This window comes from Hemitrygon akajei, chromosome 1, assembly GCF_048418815.1.
Source record: "Hemitrygon akajei chromosome 1, sHemAka1.3, whole genome shotgun sequence".
In the NCBI taxonomy this organism is placed as follows: Eukaryota; Metazoa; Chordata; class Chondrichthyes; order Myliobatiformes; family Dasyatidae; genus Hemitrygon; species Hemitrygon akajei.
In genome coordinates this window covers 169,329,629-169,350,638 of record NC_133124.1, presented here as the reverse complement: position 1 = coordinate 169,350,638, position 21,010 = coordinate 169,329,629, and the positions used below count along the sequence as shown (strand labels likewise).

Below are 21,010 nucleotides of genomic sequence, written 5' to 3'. Positions count from 1 at the left end.
GCAGTTGTCGAAGTGATTCTATTTTCATTTGTGCTTGGTGGGGGGGGGGGCGGTTGATGTGAAATTTTCATTATTTTCTAGTATAGCATTGTTGTGATCTTTAGTTTGTTTTCTTTTTAGCTCTGGTTGTAATTTATGTTTTATTTGATTTAACATGTTTCTCTTATTCTATATTACCATTGTTTATTTTGCATTTTCTTGCAAAGGCGAGATATTGTACTATACGTTGCTGATTAAGATTGTTCCTGTAATGTCTGTGGGACAAATTCTACCAGACTCCAACATTTTCCTAGTCTTCTCGTTCCGTGTGCACACAACAGTCTTGTTTACCGATATTGTCAAGGTTGTCGCTTTTTCAGAAAAGTGATGATCTGTTTGAATGGATATTTCAGTGAATTTTTCAACTCCTCTCTGAACTTCTGCTGAGTCGCTGCATAAATGCCAGTGTTTGTGCAGCAACTCAGGAGCAAGAACATGTAGCCGGCCTCTTCTAAGATGAACACGGGGTCATCGTATCCCGTGTACGTCAACGTGTTTGTGATTCGATGGTAGAGGAAATGGATGATATATATCATCCACAGGAGAACAAAACTGCCGGAAATGGCGAAAAGTAAAACAATGGACCTTTTTCTGTTCTCCATTTCAGGATCATTGTGATTGTGTTGGCGGAGTGCTTTGCGTGCTTTGCTTGCCACAATAATGAATCTAATAGTCAGGACGTTGAATAACACGATGAGAAAGAAAGGGAGGAAGGGGGTTGCGATGCAATTAAAAACAGAATATATTATCCACAGCGGAGAGGTGTAGAAGTTATCTTTTGTGTGGCAATACCACGGCGTACCGTTGATAACCTGCATCGGTTCAAATTTAAAGTACCAAACGATATTTTGCAAACAGCCCAGCGTGAAAACTGTCCTAACCACGGCGGTCGCCACCTTCTGCGTACAGTACCTGGTCTTCATTTTGCCGCAACAAATTGCTACAAAGCGATCGAATGTAAAGGCAACCGTCAACCACACGGAAATGTCCATCGATGCGTAAATAAGGACGATTTTGCTACTGCATATTGGCGTTATGGACATGATACTACCTGGGAAGTAAATGCCAACAATCTTATTCAGTATAACTCCAGTCATGACGACAAGAAGGTCCGACGCTGCCATACTAACCAGGTAGCAACTGATACCTTTAGAGAGGCCGCATTTCCCACGGGACAGGATCACTATTACAGCGATATTAGCTGAAACAAAACAGATACGATTAAACTAAGAACTGTCATTCTGTACAAAGGATTATGTCGACATCGGTAATTTGACATTTTCAGAATAGAATTGAAAGCAAAGGATAAGGCACGTTTGAGAGTGGTGACGTTATCAGTACATTGTAGTAACTGTTAATGAAGTGATATGAGAACGGCATTGAATAGCCCAACAGATGATGTAGCGTTTGTATAAGGAGCGAAAGAGTTAAACTACTAACTGAATTAAAATCGTAACTTGCGCGTCTTCCATCACGTTCTCGTTGGCTGACCAGTTTCTGAAAATAATACTGTTTCCATTTTAAACTACAATTTTATAGAGTAAAGCAACACTCTGTCATTCACCACTTAAAGCAACAAGCATTCGGCAAAAGCTTCAATCCTGCAGTCACTAATCTATGTTTATTGAACTACCAGCGACAGTGTTTGACGATTTCTTGTTTCTATAAACATAGCACAGCGTCAAGTGAATTGTACATCGAATTCGAGTCAGCTGAGGTATGATTAAATAGCAAACCTTTCCGATTTCACTCAAATCCAAGTTTAGACAAATGGCGTTGGTTTAGAAAGAAAAAACTGTGCTCTAATAAATTCATGATAAGGTTTAGAAACAATGGTGTAACGATAAATGTTGTTTTTGGAAAGTTATATCTGTTTCTCTCATGTTTGGCGTTGTCCGGCCTTTGCATGCCTCTTTAGTTTTATTGGAACTTCCAAAATTGGACGAACTCAGTCTGTATCTCCTAGAAATCCTTCGGTCTTCGGTCTTATTATTAAATTGCCATATACTTAAGTGTCAATCTTAAGCGTCAAATTCGCAGCTCCCAAGAATGTAAAAGTAACGAATGAGTTATACATCATTCAGTTTGAATCTGTTTTGGCCTGCCTGAATGGAACGATTATGAGCATTTCTTTTAACAATCCATTCTGGTGTCATTGAAATATAAACCAACGACTGTATTCCTTTCCATAGATGCTGCCTGGGCTGCTGTGTTTCTCCAGCACTTTTTGGTGTGTTGGCTGTACATCCCCTTCCCAGCACAGTCAGATTCCACTGCAACAATATATCACCTTTAAACCTATATAAGTATATGCATTTTCCAATTTAAAAAAAAGCTCCGAAGCAATTTTTTTTGCAGCTTGTTAGCTGTTAGAGAATATTTTCTAGGACGAAATGGACATTGGAAAATAATCTTCATTATTAGCATAATTCTATGAGCCGACTACAAGTCGTCACGGAGGGTTTCTAATCTCTGTAACTTCACCGGGGCCAAATGCTGAGGAAGTACACCCGCCTATGAGAGAAGACCGATGTGGATTATCAGTTGTGCTTGCTTCCTGACACGGAATGTTCAGAGCCGATGCTCCTGTCGATATGTTGATCACTATCATATGAAGAAATTTACTCCGTTCCTATAGGGTTTGAGTGCTTGTCGATTATTCTGCATTACTGATGAGACAGAGATCTGAGAACCCCATTTAGAGAGGAGCAATAACCGAAGGTATGCATCATGAGTAAGCAAAAACACCACGAAGACGCACATATGAAAATTAATCTTAATTCCTTACCAGGAATACCGGCAGCTGCAAGTATGGGGTAATAAATAGAGTACACCAGACCGTTCGCTGGTTCATGCATTGCCTCATTATTGTGGTAGGTGGTGAACAATGCGACCTAGGACATTTTTATACATCTGAACACAATCCCCAGCGAGGCAATTAAGCGGTAGAATGCTGCTAGCAGTTTATACATAACTGAAAATGGACAAATATAAAGCGATTTTCGTTCGCTCATGGTTAGAATCCAGTGTCTTTACTGCGTTTCCGACAACTGCAAGAACCGGGCATATAACTATATCACGTGATCTGCTACTTTTTCACGCATTATTCTGGTTGAGCTGCCTCGGCCTGCCAGTAAATGGAAAACAAACCAGGAGGCCCTTTAATTTAGCATGTAATCCCTGAATCCTCTGTGCGCAACCTTGTCACTGCGCCTACCTAAGTAATTGTTACCAAAGGGCCACGACTTCGGTCTGTTCACACCCCCACCCCCCGCCCTCCCACTTAAGAATGATCAGGACTCGATACGAAATATCTCGGACCCTGGCACCAGGAATGCAACATACCATTCTGGAATCTCGTTCGCATCCACAGAACCTCCTGTCTGTTCCCCAAACTAACTAATTCCCGATCAACATAGCGCTCCTCTTCTTCACATTTCTTTTCCGAGTCTCAGTGGCAGACACAGAGCAGAAGCCTAACCATTGTGCCTTCCTCTGTTAGGCACACCACCCCTAAAGTATGCGAAGTTATATAGGTTTTAAGGGGTAGGGCTCTGCACTGGCTCTTTAATCCCTTCTCTTTCTTGAATGTCACATAGTTTTCTGTGAATAATTCATGTCACTGCTCTCTATATGTCGCATCTGTTAAGAGAGATAAGTCGCTAACCCCTGGTGGGATTAAGACCAGTTTAGTTAATGAATCATGAGACCAGATTGTCGGGCCCTTGACCAATATTTCCGTGTCATCTCTAGCCACAGGCGAGGTCCCGATGGACTGCTAAATTTTTAATGTTGTATTTCTATTTATGAAGAGAACAATGGAAAATCTTGGGAACTATAGATCTTATAAAGAATGGTGAGATCACGCTTGGAACGTTGTAAGCACTTCTCTAAGTCAAATGTGCTGAAATTAGAGAAGGTTCAAAGAAGGTTCCCAAAAATGGTTTCAGGTTTGAACTGTCTGTCGTATGAAAAGTGTTTGATGGCTCTGGGTCTGTATTCACTGGAATTTAGACGAATGAGGGATGACATTAAAACCTTTCGAAAGGTGGAAGGCTTTGATTGAATGGATGTGGAGAACATGATTGTAATAATGTAATGTAATAATTGTAATGTAATTGTAATGTAAGACTCTAATGTAAGACCGGATTGCACATCTGCAGAATAGAGGGACTGCCTTTTAGAACGGAAATGAGGAAGAAATTCATTAGCCAGAGTGTGGTGATCTGTGGATTGTGCTGCCATAAGCAGCTGAGGAGGACACGTCAGCATGTGTACTTAAGACAAAGGTTGATAGATTCAAGATTGGTCTGGGCATAAAGAGAAGCGGGTGGAAGGCTGAGAGGAAAAATGGATCAGCCTTGATGTAATGGCGGAGCAGACTGAATGGGCCAAATGGACTATTTCTGCTCATATGCATATGGCCTTTTTGTCAAAGAAACCTATTTAATTCTTTCTGAACTGATAAGTCATTTTTCTTCGTTTGGGGATTACATGTATTAATTTAGTCTGACTTAATATGCACCGAGATTTTGCTTTAGTATATTTATAAATTCTGCAGTGAATTTTTTAGGCAAGTATCATATCACTGTATGTATCTTACAGTATATTGTATTTTCTTCGCTTTTCTCTTGAAATTTGTGCTCGTGCTATTGAATGTGTACTCGATTCAGCGGGCTACTTCTCTCTTAAGATTTTAAATTTCTTTGAAAATCTCTTTTTAAAGTTTGTTTTTCTCAATTCATTACAAAATTTTGCATTTCAGAATCAGAATCAGGTTTATTATCACTAGCATATGGCGAAATGTAAACTTAGCGGCAGCAGTACAAAGCTACAAATGATGAATATACAAAAATGTTGTGATAAATTACAACAGTATATATAGATATACATATTAATCAGTTGAATTAAGAATAATAGCGCAAAAACAGGAATAGAAATGTGAGGTAGTGTTCATTAGATCAATGTCCATGTTGAAATCGGAATGAGAATGGGAAAGCTGTTTCCGAATCGCTGAATGTGTGGCGTTAGGCTTCTGTACCTTCCTGACGATAACAATGAGAAGACGGCATGTCCTGGGCGATGGCGGTCCTTAATAATGGACGCCGCCTTTCTGAAGCACTGCTCCCTGAAGATATCTTAAATTCTATTGAGGCTAGTACCCAGTGACGTATTTATCTAGTTTTACATCTTTTGGTAGCTTCGTTTGAACATGTGCAGTTGCAGCTCCACACCCACCCCATAGCAGACTTGATGAAGTCTGTCAATGCCTTCCACCGTACATATGCAGGCGATTTCGAGTGCTTTAGGTGATACCCCTAATCTCTTCAAACCCCTGATGAAATCTAGCCACTGTTTTACCTTCGTTATAGCTGCGTGGGTATGGTGGGACCAGGTTAGATCCTCAGAGATACTGACATCCAGATACTTGAATTTTCTCATGCTTCCATTCTGAAACGTCTATGAAGGCTTGGTCGTATACCCTCGTCTTGGTATAGATGGAGTAGACCAGTGGTCTAAGCACACATTCCTGAGGTGTGCCAGTGTTGATCGTCAGCTAGTAGGACATTTTATCAATAATCCGCATAGATTGTTGCTGTCTGGCCAGGAAGTGGATGCACGAATTGCAGAGGGAGGTACAGAGGTTCTTTAGCTTTTCAATCAGGACTGTGAGAATGATGCTGTTGAACGTTGATCTATATTCGATGATTAGCATCCTGACATAGGTGTTTGTATTGTCTAGGTCATAGGTGTCAAACACAAGGCCCGCGGGCCATATCCGGCCCGGCGTACAATTATATCCGGCCCACGAGATCATTTTAGATAGATCTATTATTTTAATTATTAATGGCCCGGCGATATGAAGCGCTGATAACACACAAACTACAGATCCCATAATGCAGCGCAACAGCTGCCGATAGGCTGCCCAGGAATATTCCCGCGTCAAGCGTCTGTTGCTGTATACAACGCTATTCTTCGCACTGAGTTCGCACGGCGCTTTGGTGACTTCGAAGCACAAAAGATTAATTTCGAGCTGCTTTGCAACCCATTTGCCGTCGACGTGGAAACTGCACCTGTACAGATTCAGATGGAGCTGATAGAGCTGCAGTGTAATGGGACACTAAAGGCAAAGTACGACACTGCAGGGCCCGTACAGTTTATTCGCTCCATTCCTGAAGCAATGCCTCAGCTCCGTCTACATGCGGCTCGAACCTTGTGCATGTTTGGTAGCACATATCTGTGTGAGAAGCTTTCTCAGTGATGAAGATTAACAAAACATCACACAGGAGTCGTCTCACTGATGAAAACCTGCAGTCCATCCTGAGAATCTCCACAACACAGAACCTTACACCAAACCTAAAAGAACTTATTGCCAAGAAAAGATGCCAAGCATCCAGCTCTGACAAAACAGAGCAAAGAAAACTGAATGTTTTGATTTGTTGTTGTTTTAACTTTTGCTGAAAAGCACAAATTTTATTTATATTTTCAGGGTTTTTTTTTGCAGCATGCTCATATTTCTAACTTGTATAATACTGACAGGAGATATTTTTATGGAGAGCAAAATATTTAAGTTATTTAAAGTTTTAGTTTATTTTTTCTGGAATAATATTCCTGTCTGTTTTTATTCATATTTATGTTCAAAAATGTTTAGTTTTAGTGTGTTCAATAAATGTTTATCCTGTTCAGCCCGCGACCTAAAGTGTGCTTTGAGTTTTGGCCGCATGTGCAATTGAGTTCGACACCTCTGGTCTAGGTGGTCTAGTGCCGCATGAAGAATCATTGAGATTATGTCTGCCACAGACCAATTATGGCGATACTGTGGGACTTGGTCCCTTCTGAGGAAAGTGTTGATTCTAGCCATGAGCAACCTCCTAAAGCACTTCATCATTGCATGATGAACCACTGCATAGCACTGATATAAATACTGTGCAATATGCTATTGTGTGAGATCTTCAAATATTTCAAGTGTTTTGAAATATTGCCGTAATATAATGTTGTTGAGAGTATCAACAATTCGCAAGGTATGATGACCTGTTTTGTTTTATTATTTAGGGAGTTTTTATTGCGTCAGTGCTCATGTGTGCCATTAATGTGCTGCTAAATGTAAAGTAATTTACGCTCAGTGTCGTCATCGGCATACTGAAGATGCTCTATATGTGTTTTCTGTTGAAGTAATTTTATTTCATCAGGGCTTAGCAGAGCAGTATTTTCACTATACTCTTGTATTGCGTTGTTTTGGTCTCTAGGTTGATTTGTTTCTCGCCCTTGTGTTACTTCATGCTTTGTTTGGTTTAATATATCCACTGTTATTTGTCACAACTACGCATTCCGCCGTGCAGTAGATTCGGCAATTGCGCTTGTGAATATACACCTGGCAGCTAATTACTATTTCATTGAGATAGTATTTAACACCATTCATTTCGTCGTAGTATTTGTCGAGAATTTTTCATAGCTACGCTTAGATGTCTGCATTCCGCCTTGCCTGAGAAATTGGACTGTCGAGTCAAATGACTCCGACGTCTAGCGTTATTCGTTTTATTCTCAGTTGTTCTTTTCAGCCGCAGTGCAGGCTTCGTTTTCCATTTGAAAGTTGTAGTTAACGGCCCCGTTTGGCCTGGCGTTTATAGTTTTCTTTTTCCTTTAACACTGTTAGCATTAAAGTCTGGGAACTATCGGTCTGCTTCAGTGTCTCTCACTCCGCACGTGGGCCATAAACTCACGGGTGACAGCAAGTCTCGACCACACAAAGATGGACTCAGCAGGCAGAGAGCAGCTGACCTTGGTCATGAGATTCATTGGTCAGAGTGATTCGTCGCGGCAACAACGTTCAGTTGTACTTCCTATGTATAAACTCTTGCTTCTGCATCCATACTGACAGAAAGATCTTGACAAGTATTGGAGCAGCAAAGTTTGAACAGTGACGTTTTGACATTGGTGGCTTGTGGAGACAGTGCCTTTAATGTGTGTGCATATCCTGAATCTACATTCAGAGAGTCTCGAGTCTACATTCCGAGCTTCTCTAATCTATATTGAGTTTTTCCGTTATCCATTCCAAGTTTTTCAAGTCGCAAGTACCCATGTCCCCAGCTTTGCCCTCCGTGCCTCAGATCTGCGGAACAAATGAAGGCGTCAAGCAAGGTTATCAATTGATTCAACAAATCACCATTCAAGTCAATAGTGTAAAGTTTGGAAGAGCCCTAATCCAGAAGCTCACTGCTGGCTGGATTTACCTTATCAAGAGTATTTTTAACCTCCTGATGAAAGTAATGGTACAATTGGAATAATTGAAGTTTCATGTATCAAATTAAACGGATCTACAGGGATCCAGCTAACTTAGCGATGAAAGAATCTTGTCCATGCTGTCTTGATCTGTAAAATTGAGAATATATCCTAATTGCTCTGGAAAAACAATTGTGAAAGGTAAGATACCGTGAGCAAGATTTGAAAAGGTCCCTTCTCCAGGTTTCAGGTTTCAAGTTTCATGTTATCAAGATTTCCCCAGGACATTTCTCTATGTTCACAAGTTTTTGCTTTTTTTTCAGAATTTTTCCAAGGCTTAGTCAATGTGTTTATATGTTTTCAAAGTCCTGCCCACCTCAAGGTCTCACTAGTTACCCTCTTGGCCCCGCCCGATGTTTCTTGCTCTCAGTCTGTTGCGATTTCCAGGCCTCTCAGGATCTTCCCAGTCTCTCAGTCTGTGGTTCCCAGGACTCTCAGGATTTCCCGTTCTCTGTCTGTTGCGTTTCCCAGGTATTTCAGTCTCTCTAGATCCCCGAGTGTCCCTGCCTCTCGAGCTTTCCCTGCCTTTCACTTAGCGTTTCTGTACTCATCCTTGGATCTGGAGTTTTCGGGTCTTCCTGGGACATCAGATGCCAACTATAGGGAAGGGTCTTATAGTGACTTCTGGCCTGTGCAGAACGTTGGAGCATTGGGCTCTGAGGTGTTTAGATCACCTAAAGTTGTCAATTGTTTCTTATCAACAGTTATTAATGGCTTAAATGTTCCTTGTGTTTTTCTTGAGCAACTCGCTTTGCAATGCGGTTTCCTGGTTCTTCCTGTTTAACTTTATTTTGATAGGCTAACGGACAGTGTGTTAGTTTTATTATTGAAGCAGATGCCCGATTAGGTGCAATTGGAGGGTTCTACTTACGAAAATGATTTCTCTCATGGTGTCATTTGTCGAGATACCTCTGTATAGGCTTTTGTTTCTGTCTCTATAGAAACATTGTTTGACTCAGATATTATCAGTGCACTCAATGACACATACACCAGCATCACTGAAGGACATCTTGGACGAATCCCTCACCCGGGACTTCCGCGAAACCCAGGTCTGTGTCGCCTCAGGGGTTGCGCCTAGAGAGGGGGTCGCTGTCAACACCATGGATTCGGCAGAGCAGCTGATTTGGCAATTGCACATGTCGGTAATTATTATTTGATTCTGATAGCATTTAACTGTATTATTTCCGCCGTATTATTCGTCGAGACGCGCATACCTACGCTTCGTTTTCTGCATTTTGCCTTACCTGAGACATTGGACTGTCGAGTCAACTGATTCTGAAGACCAGCGGTATTCGTTTTATTCTTAAAGTTCTTCTCAGTAGCAGTGTAGACTCCGTTTTCCATTTGAGTGTTTTAGTCAACAGCCCTGCTTAACCTGGCGTTTTTGTTTTATTTTCCCTTAAACATTGTTCGCATTAAACTTTGTAAACTACCGACCTTCTTCAGAGACTCTCAGTCCACACTTGGGCCATATCCGTACCTGGTGACAATATTAAGTTTATTTTTATTATCACAGTGCTGTCTTTATGGCAGTTATTTAGTTTATAATATTTTCGCTTAGTAATTCGTGTGTTAGCTTTTTACAGTTAAAGTTAGGATTGTTTAAGTAAATTCGTTGTCTGTAATATATCGCGGCATGCGATGACGTCACATCCTGTTTCGCCGCGTCTCTTGGGAAAATACCGGTATGGGATAAACGCAAGGGTGGGGGCGCTCACACGTGTGAGACCAGCGCAAGAAAATTGTCTCTGTATGCATTAGAAATCACAGTGAAAGCAACGCTGTAAGTCATGAGATAATCGATATGTTGAATTAAAATGTTAACGCTGATTCCGTTAAAAGTAACGACGGTCAATAAGGTCTATGTTTTCGTTAGTTAAAGAGTCGGGATAGTATGTGTTGAAGTGTATGTAAAGCAGTCAATGGCGTAGATAGATTCTACTGTATGATGCACTTTAATGTAATGTAGTTGTTGTAGTTTTACCTTTACAAGTATTTACAATGTAAATGTGATATCTAGAAGGAAACAATTACTGTACCAATCTTGTATTGTTTTATCAACAGTTTTCACCATACGTTAATGTGGAAGAGTGAACAGTAAATGGTTAATCTTACTGTGATTCTGTCTTCATTGACAACGGTTTACCTCGACGTTTAACTCGGGTTCCGTTACTCCCGAGCGAGAACGTTACAATCACTCTACGTTGATCTGCTTTCGTTGAACATTCATTTGCATGAAGGGTAATGTGGAAAAACACTGTTTATGAGAATTGTTCCTGCATGCTGTAATGTACGGTTCAAGTTCTGCTTATCGATAATATACAATTATTGTGAATATGTTTATTTCTGAATTTCATGCGTATTCTTCTTCTCAGCTGCTATATTCACTCAATTAAAAGTGGACTTAGTATCATTTCTTTTTTCTCGTGCCCAAGCTGATAAAATCATAGGGATAGGCATTGTCAGCACACGTTTCTTAATTGCTAAGAACTTTTGGACTGTTCTAGTGGTGTTTAGTATCATGGCTTTCTGGAGATTGACATAATTATTGGTCTGTAGGCCGAATTGTTGAATGCTGTTGTGTCGTGACTTTGTGATGATACCATTTGTATATATTACTTTTGGGACAACGTAAACAAACCCCGTTCACATCCCAACAACACACACGAAATGCTGGTAGAACACAGCAGGCCAGGCAGCATCGATAGGGAGAAGCGCTGTCGACGTTTCGGTCCGAGACCCTTCGTCAGGACTAACCGAAAGAAAAGATAGTAAGAGATTTGAAAGTAGTGGGGGGAGGGGAAAATGTGAAAAGTTTTTCCCCTCCCCCCACTACTTTCAAATCTCTTACTATCTTTCCTTTCGGTTAGTCCTGACGAAGGGTCTCGGACCGAAACGTCGACAGCGCTTCTCCCTATCGATGCTGCCTGGCCTGTTGTGTTCTACCAGCATTTTGTGTGTGTTGTTGTTTGAATTTCCAGCATCTGCAGATTTCCTCGTGTTTGCCCGTTCACATCCCATAGTTTTTTGGTTTCCTCTGTTAATTCAGCATATTTCCGCTCCTTTTGACATTTTGATCTTTGTATATTCTCTGTGTGTGAAACGGCTCAATTTTTAAAGTAAGTTTTTCTCACTTGTCTGTCCTGTATTATTACATCAGGCGACTTATTATGCATTGTTGTACCTATAATATCGATCGGTCTAATATAATTTATCGACACTGACTCTAAAACATAATGTGGTTCTTATTTATTGAGATTTATAGTTTGCTTGAGTTTTGTCATATAGACCAAGATTTTGCTTTAATATGCCTCTACACGTAAATGGATTGACTCAAACTATAGCTGGATTCTGTGATGTGTTAGGTTGTTTCTGGGTTCTCTTGGCATTTTCTACATTTATCTTTTGAATTTGTTAGTTTTTTTATTACGTACTTTGATAGTTCTTTATGTTAATAATCTGATGATGAATTGCCACAAAGACCTCTATAGTTTTCGGGATGTGTTCTCCAGGGCGATGGGCGCTTCCTTGTCGACATCTTGCCTACTCATATCATATAACCATATAACAATTACAGCACGGAAACAGGTCATCTTGGCCCTTCTATACCATGCCGAACGCTTACTCTCATCTAGTCCGATCGACCTGCACTCAGTCCATAACCCTCCATTCCTTTCCTGTCCATATAACTATCCATTTTTTAAATGACAATATCGAACCTGTTTCTACCACTTCTACTGGAAGCTCGTTCCACACAACTACCACTTTCTGAGTAAAGAAGTTCCCCCTCGTATTACCCCTAAACTTCTGGCCCCTAACTCTCAACTCATGTTCTCTTGTTTGAATCTCCCCTACTCTCAATGGATAAAAAGGCCTATCCACGCAAATCTATCTATCCCCCTCATAATTTTAAATACCTCTATCAAGTTCCCCCTCAACCTTCTACGCTCCAAAGAATAAAGACCTAACGTTTTCAACCCTTCCCTGTAACTTAGGTGCTGAAACCCCGGTACCATTCTAGCAAATCTCTTCTGTACTCTCTCTATTTTGTTGACATCTTTCCTATAATTCGGTGGCCAGAACTGTACACAATATTCCAAATTTAGCCTCACCAATGCCTTGTACAATGTTAACATTACATCCCAACTCCTATACTCAATGCTCTGATTTATTAAGGCCAGCATACCAAAAGTTATGTTCACCACCTTGCCCATATGAGATTCCACCTTTAAGGAACTATGCACCATTATTCCTAGATAACACTGTTCTACTGCATTTCACAATGTCCTACCATTTAACAGGTATGTCCTAATTTCATTAGTCCTACCAAAATGTACCACCTCACACTTATCAGCATTAACCTCATAGGCCATCTTTCAACCCACTCTTCTAACTAGCCTAAATCTTTCTACAAGCTTTGAAAACCAAGTTCATTATCCGCAACACCACCTATCTTAGTATCATCCGCATACTTACTAATCCAATTTGCCACCCCATCATCCAGATCATTAATGTATATGACAAACAACAGTGGACCCAGTACGGATCGCTGAGGCAAACCACTAGTCACTGGCATACAACCTGACAATAAGTTATCCACCACTGCTCTCTGGCATCTCCCATCCAGCTACTGTTGAATCAAATTTACTACTTCAATATTAATACCTAAACATTGAACCTTCCTAAACAACCTTCCGTATTGAACCTTGTCAAATCCTTACTGAAGTCCAGATAGACAACACCCACTGTTTTACCCTCGTCAACCTTCCTACTAGCCTCTTCAAAAATTCAATAAGATTTGTTAAACATGACCTTCCACGCACAAATCCATGTTGACTATTCATGATCAGACCCTGTCTATCAAGATAATTATATATTCCATCACTAAGAATACTTTCCATTAATTTATCCACCACTGACGTCAAACTTACAGGCCGATAATTGATAGGTTTACTCAATGGAACCACATGAGCAATACGCCAGTCCTCCGGCATTATCACCGTTTCTAATGACATTTGAAATATTTCTGTTGAGCCCCTTCTTTTTTACACTAACTTCCCTCAAGGTCCTATGGAAATCCTGTCAGGACCTGGAGACTTTATATTATTTTAAAAAGCCTGTATTTCCTCTTCTTTAATCATCATAGGTTCCATAACTACCCTACCTGTTTCCCTTACCTTAAACAATTCAATATCCTTCTGCTTAGTGATTACCGAAGAAAAGAAATTGTTCAAAATCTCCTCCAACTCTTTTGGCTCCACACATAGCTCTCCATTCTGATTCTCTAAGGGACCAATTTTATCCCTCACTATCTTTTTGCTATTAATATAACTGTAGAAACCCTTCCGATTTATTTTCACCTTACTTGCCAAAGCAACCTCATATCTTTTTTTTAGCTTTTCTAATTTCTTTCTTAAGATTCTTTTTACCTTTATATTCCTCGAGCACCTCATTTATTCCATGCTGCCTATATTTATTGTAGATCTCTCTCTTTTTCCGAACCAAGTTTCCAATATCAATTCAAAACCATGGCTCTCTCAAACTTTTAACCTTTCCTTTTAACCTAACAGGAACATAAAGAACCCTGCACCGTCAAAATTTCATCTTTAAAGACTTCCATTTCTCTATTACATCCTTCCCATCAAACAAATTGTCCCAATCCACTCCTAAATCCTTTCGCATCTCCTCAAAGTTAGCCTTTCTCCGATCAAAAATCTCAACTCTGCGTGCAAACCTATTCTTCTCCATAATTATAATGAAACTAATGACATTGTGATCACTGAACCCGAAGTGCTCTCCAACACATATTTCCGTCACCTGAGTTATCCCAGTCCTTAACAGGAGATCCAGCACTGCCTCCTATCTAGTTGGTACCAGTCTGTATTGCTGCAAAATACTATCCTGCAAATTTTGCAAATTCCAAACCATCCAGCCGTTTTGCAGAATGGACATCCCAATCTATTTGTGGAAAATTAATATCTCCCACAATCACAAACCTGTGCTTACTACAAATATATGTTATCTCCTTACAAATTTGCTCCTCTAATTCTCGCTCCAGATTAGGTGGTTTATAATACACCCGTATAAGTGTTAACACACATTCCCCATTCATCAATTCCTCCCAAAGAGCCTCCCTAGGCGAATCCTCTAATCTATCCTGCCAAAGCACCGCTGTAATATTTTCTCTGACAAGCAATGCAACACCTCCCCTTCTTGACCCTCCGATTCTATCACGCCTGAAGCAATAAAATCCAGGAATATTCAGTTACCAATTGCACCCCTCCTGCAACCATGTTTCACTAATAGCTACAACATCATATTTTCAGGTATCAATCAATGCTCTAACTTCATACACCTTTTTTAAATGCTCCTAGCATTAAAATAAATGCATTGAATAAATTCTCTACCTCTGACACACTGTTTATCCCAAACGGTGCAACCAGATTTACTATCGTCTTTTTCTTCCTTCTCTTCCGTCTGAGCGCTCCCATTCTCTATCACCTGCCTATCCTCCCTCGCACAATATCTACAAGCTTTCTGTACTTGTGAACTAACCTCCTCTCCCCTATTCTCTTCAATTTGATTCGCACCCCCCGACCATTCTAGTTCAAAGTCTTCCCAAGTAAGCTTAGCAAATCTCCCCGCCAGGATATTGGTCCCCCTACGATTTAAGTGCAACCAGTCCCTTTTGTGCAGCTCACATCTGCCCCAAAAGAGATCCCGATGATCCAGAAACGCGACTCCCTGCCCCTTGCTCCAATCCCTCTGCCATGCATTTATCCTCCACCTCATTCCATTCCTGCCCTCACTTTCGCATGGCACAGGCATTAATACCGATATTACTACCTTTGCTGTCCTTCTTCTCAACTTCCTTCCCAACTCTCTATATTCTCCTTTCAGGACACCTTCCCTTTTCCTACCTATGTCATTGGTAAGTATATGTACCACGACCTCTGGCTTCTCACCCTCCCATTTCAGGATCTCCTGGACGCGATCAGAAACAATCCAGAACATGGCACCATGGAGGCAAACTACCATCCTTGTCTCCTGACTGCGTCTACAGAATCACCTACCTGACCCCGTAACTGTCGAGTGTCCTATTACTAAAGTCTTCTTCTTCCTTTTTCTACCCTTCTGAGCTACAGGGTCGGACTCTTTGCCTTAGGCACGGCCACTGTTGCTTCCCCCAGGTAGGCTGCCCCCCCCCCCCCAACAGTACTCAAATAGGAGTACTTATTGTCAAGGGGTACAAACACTGGGGTACTCTATGGTACCTGACTCTTCCCCTTCCCTCTCCTAACCGTGACCCACTTGTCTGCTTCCTGTGGCCCTGCTGTGACCATCTGCCTGTATCTCCACTCAACCAACTCCTCACTCTCCCTGAACAGACGAAGCTCATTGAACTGCAGCTCCAGTTCCCTAACACTTTCCCTTAAGAGCTTCAGCTCGGTGCACCTGGCGCAGATGTGGATGTCCGGGAAGCTAGGAGACTCCAGGACCTCCCACATCCGACACCAAGAATAACAACTGCCCTCACACTGATAATTCCCTCTTTCCTCAAATTAGTGTAAAAATTGAAATCTAAACCTACCCTGTCTCGCCCGTTTCCTTCTAAGCCCGTTGAACCAAAGCCCTTCAGCCTGTACTCGGCTTCCGGCTCACTCCGCTATCCGCAAACAATGCTGCCCGCTGTATAAAGCTGTGTTCCTTTTAAATATTCAGTGTTTCCCTGCCCGACGTCACACGCCTGCGCAGTCCCACCTCTCTTAATCCCGATGAGACGAAAACAAATTAAATGGCTCCCGCGGCATTCCCGATCTGATCCTCAGATTTCCTTCTGCAACTTAAACCCGAATCAGGATTTCTGTCATTTCAAATGTTCCGCGCTTCACTGCCCGACGTCACACGCCTGCGCTGTCCTGCCTCTCTTAACCCCGATGAGAAGCAAAAATCAAAATGGCCCCGCAGGATTCCCGTTCAGATTCTCAGCCTTCGTCCTGCAAATTCTCTAATATCGCTCGGATATCCTCCATGGAGGACCATGCCTTTCCGTTGGTTAACTATTTCTTCGATAGTGATAATTTCTTCATTTTTGGGGGCTCGCCAGTCATTTAGGTATAGTGGTGCATATGCATATGCTTGCGTAGAGTGCTGAACCGTTTTCGTTGATGAAAATTCATCCTGCGTTCATCTGACTACTGTAAATTTTCGTATAATTTTGTTTTGTCACTTTTTCCTCTTCCTCATTCTGCAATAAATAGCGGTAAACGAAGCGCTTTTGTGTGCAAATACTGTTTTCTAAATTCTGCCATTTCAGTTTTTCGTTTTCTTTTTAACGTTTCTAGATCGGTTTTGGCCTAAAATATTATGCCAAAAGAATATACTAATATGGTACAGCGGAAATGTTTATTGCCTTTGTTATATGTTTTTTTTTTACTAGAGAGCTCTGTTTAAAATACTTTCTTCAGCTTGAAAGTGATTTTTGGAAGTTTCCATTTTATTGCACTTTTATTTATTTTCCATCAAAAGCTGGAGCGACCATCTCGAACTTACCCAGCCTTAGATGACCCTATAATTTCGGTGGGGGCGAAGTGCGAGCATCCTTCAGGAGGGTGAACCCAAGAAAATCCGATGGCCCAGTCTATATATCAAGTCCAGAAATAAAGAGGTGTGCTGATCAATTGGCTACACTGTTCATTGAGAACTTTAACCTCTCTTTGGCAGTATGTAGACCCATCTGCTTCAACCAGGGTTCAATTATACCGGTACTCAGGAAGAACGTGGTGACATACCTCAAGAATTATCTTCTCGTAGCAGCTGCATTTATAGTGATGAAGATTTATGTGGAGTTTCTGATGAAGAATATATCAACTCCGGACAGAAATGAGACGTAGAACCTGTCCGACTTGCTTATCGCAGCAACAGGTCCACAGCAAATGTCATCTCATTGTCTCTTGACAAAATCCTGGCATGCAGTATATGTACAACAAATCTACACGCATGTTGTTGCTGTCTATCGAAAGCAGCACCACATTGCGGCTTTCTGAAGATTTACATGATATTGCTGTGTCGCCCTAATGGTTTAATGCTATTGTGTAGTGCCCATGGCATGATGCCATTTGTATATATTACTCTTGGGACAATGTATACCTTGTTCATGTTCTAAAGGTATTCAGTTTCCTCTTTTAATTCAGCATATTTCTGCTTTATTTCATTTGTTGAGTTATATAAGGTATGCGTGCGTGGAATGCCTATATTTAATAAGTAAGTTGTTTTTAATTGTTTGTCCTGTATTATTATATCCCGACAGTTTTACGGATTGTCCAGTGTGTAATAACGGACAGATCGTAATGTAATTTGTGGAAGTCTGACTCTAAATCTGTTTCAGGCTTACATTCATGATAAGATATTGTTTCTGTTTTTCAGGTTTTATTTGAGAACAAGGTTTTGGTGTATGAAGGTTGGCAAATGATAGTGCCTATGCAAGTACTGTAATCAGATTAAGTGAAGCAGCTGCAAGATTCTTGAGTGTGTTGTACAGTTTATGGTTTCTGCTTTCATTTTCTGTATTTAACGTCTTGAATTTGCTTGTCTCTTATGTTGTATTTTCAACAAATGTTTGTGCTAACCTCTTGATCCTATATTATCACATACAGTACTTCTGTTTTCTGGGAAGAGGTCGCTAACTCTGAATCAGATGTTCCTTGTCGACAGCTGGTCAGCTCAGATCGTGTGGATGTCTTTCATAGTGGGTCATGTTCTTTAATTTCTTAACCTTTCCTTCAATAGTAATTATGTCTTAATTTATCTGAATTGTGGTCTCATTTATGTTTAGTGGCATGTGCCGCTTATCAGAATTGCACATGTTTGTGTGAAATGTTGAACCCTGCTTTGGCTGATGAAACCACATTCTTAGCAATTTTATCTCATTTGTGTAGCTTTTTAATGTAAATTTTTCTCCTTTTCTTCCGGCTGCACTAAATAGTGTGAATCCACGCACGATCTAGCCTTTGCAAAGTTTTCTGACATTTGTCATTTCAGTTCTTACTTTTCATCAGAAATTATGGTGATTATGATTATGTTATGGCATTTTTCTTTATTTCTTCTCAGTTGATGCACGAAATATCTGAGATACGGTCATAGCGAAACATTCTTATTTACAACCACAAAGAACTTTCCGACTGTTCTGCTGGTGTTTAGTATTGGCACTTTCTGAAGATGTACATGGATTTCGGGCAGTGTAGACCTATTATGTAATACATTTGTGTAGTGACTTTGGAATGACGCCAGTTTTATATATTACTATCGAAACAATGTATATCTTTTTAGAGGTCCAAAACCATTCAATTTGCTCTTTTCATTCAGAATATTTTTAAAGTTTCCCCTTATTACTTAGGTTTCAGCACCTGAGTTACAGGGAAGGATTGAACAAATTAGGTCTTTATTCTTTGGAGCGTAGAAAGTTGAGGGGGGACTTGATACAGGTATTTAAAATTATGAGGGGGATAGATAGGGCTGGCGTGGATAGGCTTTTTCCATTGAGAGTAGGGGAGATTCAAACAAGAGGACATCAGTTGAGAGTTAGGGGGCAAAAGTTTAGGGGTAATACGAGGGGGAATTTCTTTACTCAGAGAGTGGTAGCTGTGTGGAACGAGCTTCCAGTAGAAGTGGTAGAGGCAGGCTGGGTATTGTCATTTAAAGTAAAATTGGATAAATATATGGACAGGAAAGGAATGGACGGTTATGGGCTGAGTGCGGGTCAGTGGGATTAGGTGAGAGTAAGCGTTCGGCACGGACTAGAAGGGCCGAGATGGCTTGCTTCCGTGCTGTAATTGTTATATGGTTATACGGTTATTGATTTCTGTATGTTGTGTCTGTTTTTTAATGGATATATCTATAAATTAAGTTGTTCTTGCATGTTTATCATTTATTATTATATCCAGACGGTTATTATGGATTCTGCTATTTGTAATAACTGATCGGTCAAAATATAATTTGTGATAATCGGATTCCAGGAACTGGACCAGACTCTATTTATAGTAAAATTTAATCTCATTTATAAGCTTGTATTTTGTTGTAACATTCTGATGAATAATTTTTGCCACTTGATTGACACTGTGTAACATATCAGGTTTTCTTAAACTGTTACAGGATCCTGTAATGTGTTGAATTGTTGCTGTTTTTTTCTTTGCGTTTTTCTAATTTTATCATCTTCAATTTGCTGTTCTTTTATTCTGTATTTTGATTTTGTTTTTCCATTCATCTCCTGCTCCCGTATTGCTCCGGGATTCCTTTCTGTTTCTGCTAAGAGGTTTCCATCTTTGTGCCAGGAGTTAGACGCTTCCTTTGAACGTCATGCTGTTCCATTTATTAACCTTTTCTTGAATGGTGATGTTGTCTTCATTTTCCTCGGTTGTGGTCTCATTGAATTTTAGTTGTGTATACTTCTTATGGGAATTGCATATGTTTGCGTGAAGTGTTGATTCTTGTTGTCGCTGATGAATGTAGATTCTTAGAAATTTCTCGGATGGCAGGGGAGATTTCTAATGTTTGTTATTCATCTTCCCCTTTCTGTCCTATGCAATGTTAATGTAAGCGTTTTCCGATGTACATATTCTTTTCTGAAATTTGTCAATTCAGTTCTAATTTTTCTCAGTAAAAAAATCCAGATCTTTTTTGGACCAGTATATTCTGCCAAAAGAATACATTAATATCTGTATACAGGAAGTATTTGTAATGTTACGTACCCGTGACACGTGACAGTGGTACCCTTGTCACGTGACTGGGGTTGAAGCTATACTGGACTTGAGGTAATGTTCTTGTGATGGTGGAGTGATGTCATTTTCCCGCAGTAGAGGTCATGTGACATGTTTTTTTTACAGGTTATAAGAGGAAGACCCCACCCTGTGAGGTGGGGCAGTTCGTGGCTGGATTTGCCATGTTGACTTCATGCCACTGCGTGATTTAATGTGATGACGCAGTTTAATTGAAAGATGAAGTTTTATTTAATGCTTAAAGTTTAAAAGGTCATTGCCAGCAGTTTCTTTACAATACTGCTAGTTTGAGAATCAGTGGAGAGTGAAGATCGGAGTTCGGGAGTTAAAAGATCGAGGAAAGTTGATTTCGACGGTGAAACAGGTTCGACCTTGTTTGATCCTTATTCGGAAGGATCTCGTTGACTGTTCTCGTGTTAATCTCTGCGGGATAGCAGAAGATTGAGGACAGTGTGGAAGGAAAGGTCAGTGCCTTTAAGCCGTTACGTTTCATAAAATTCTTCGTGGGAAAAGTTCGACGCCGGGGATTGATGAAAAACGACGTGAAAGAGAATTTAAATCGTCTTAAAAAGTCTCTCCTTAAATGGGCTGTGAGCATTTTGAACTTTTGGCAATACCACTTTAAAGAACTGTTTTTGCAACATCGCTTTAAGAACTGTTTGAGCTGCATCGCTTTAAGAACTGTTAAGCTGCCGCACTGCAGCTGATTTCCGGTTACGTTAATGTTTGCTTACCTTTGGGGGGGTTTGTTTTCAGTGTTTAATAAACGTGTTATTTGCTATAAAAACCCTTGCCTAACTCATCTGTTCATTGTTGCCTGAATACGTAACAGTAAAATTTGCTGTATTTTTATTGCTGAGTTCTTTGGCAGATTTTTGGAAGCCTTGAAGTACATTCCGTACTTATCACGCTGTGAT

At 40.5% G+C, this 21,010-nt stretch overlaps 1 protein-coding gene across 1 annotated transcript; it reads right to left on the bottom strand.

Annotated features, from left to right (window-relative positions):
- Window positions 1-338: 338 nt before the first annotated feature.
- Window positions 339-9,663, bottom strand: LOC140725880 (probable G-protein coupled receptor 139). The gene is made up of 2 exons (XM_073041848.1): window positions 9,564-9,663; window positions 339-1,240 (listed from the first exon to the last, which is right to left on the bottom strand). Exons 1-2 carry the CDS (start codon window positions 9,661-9,663, stop codon window positions 339-341), a joined length of 1,002 nt encoding a protein of 333 aa, XP_072897949.1.
- Window positions 9,664-21,010: the final 11,347 nt, after the last annotated feature.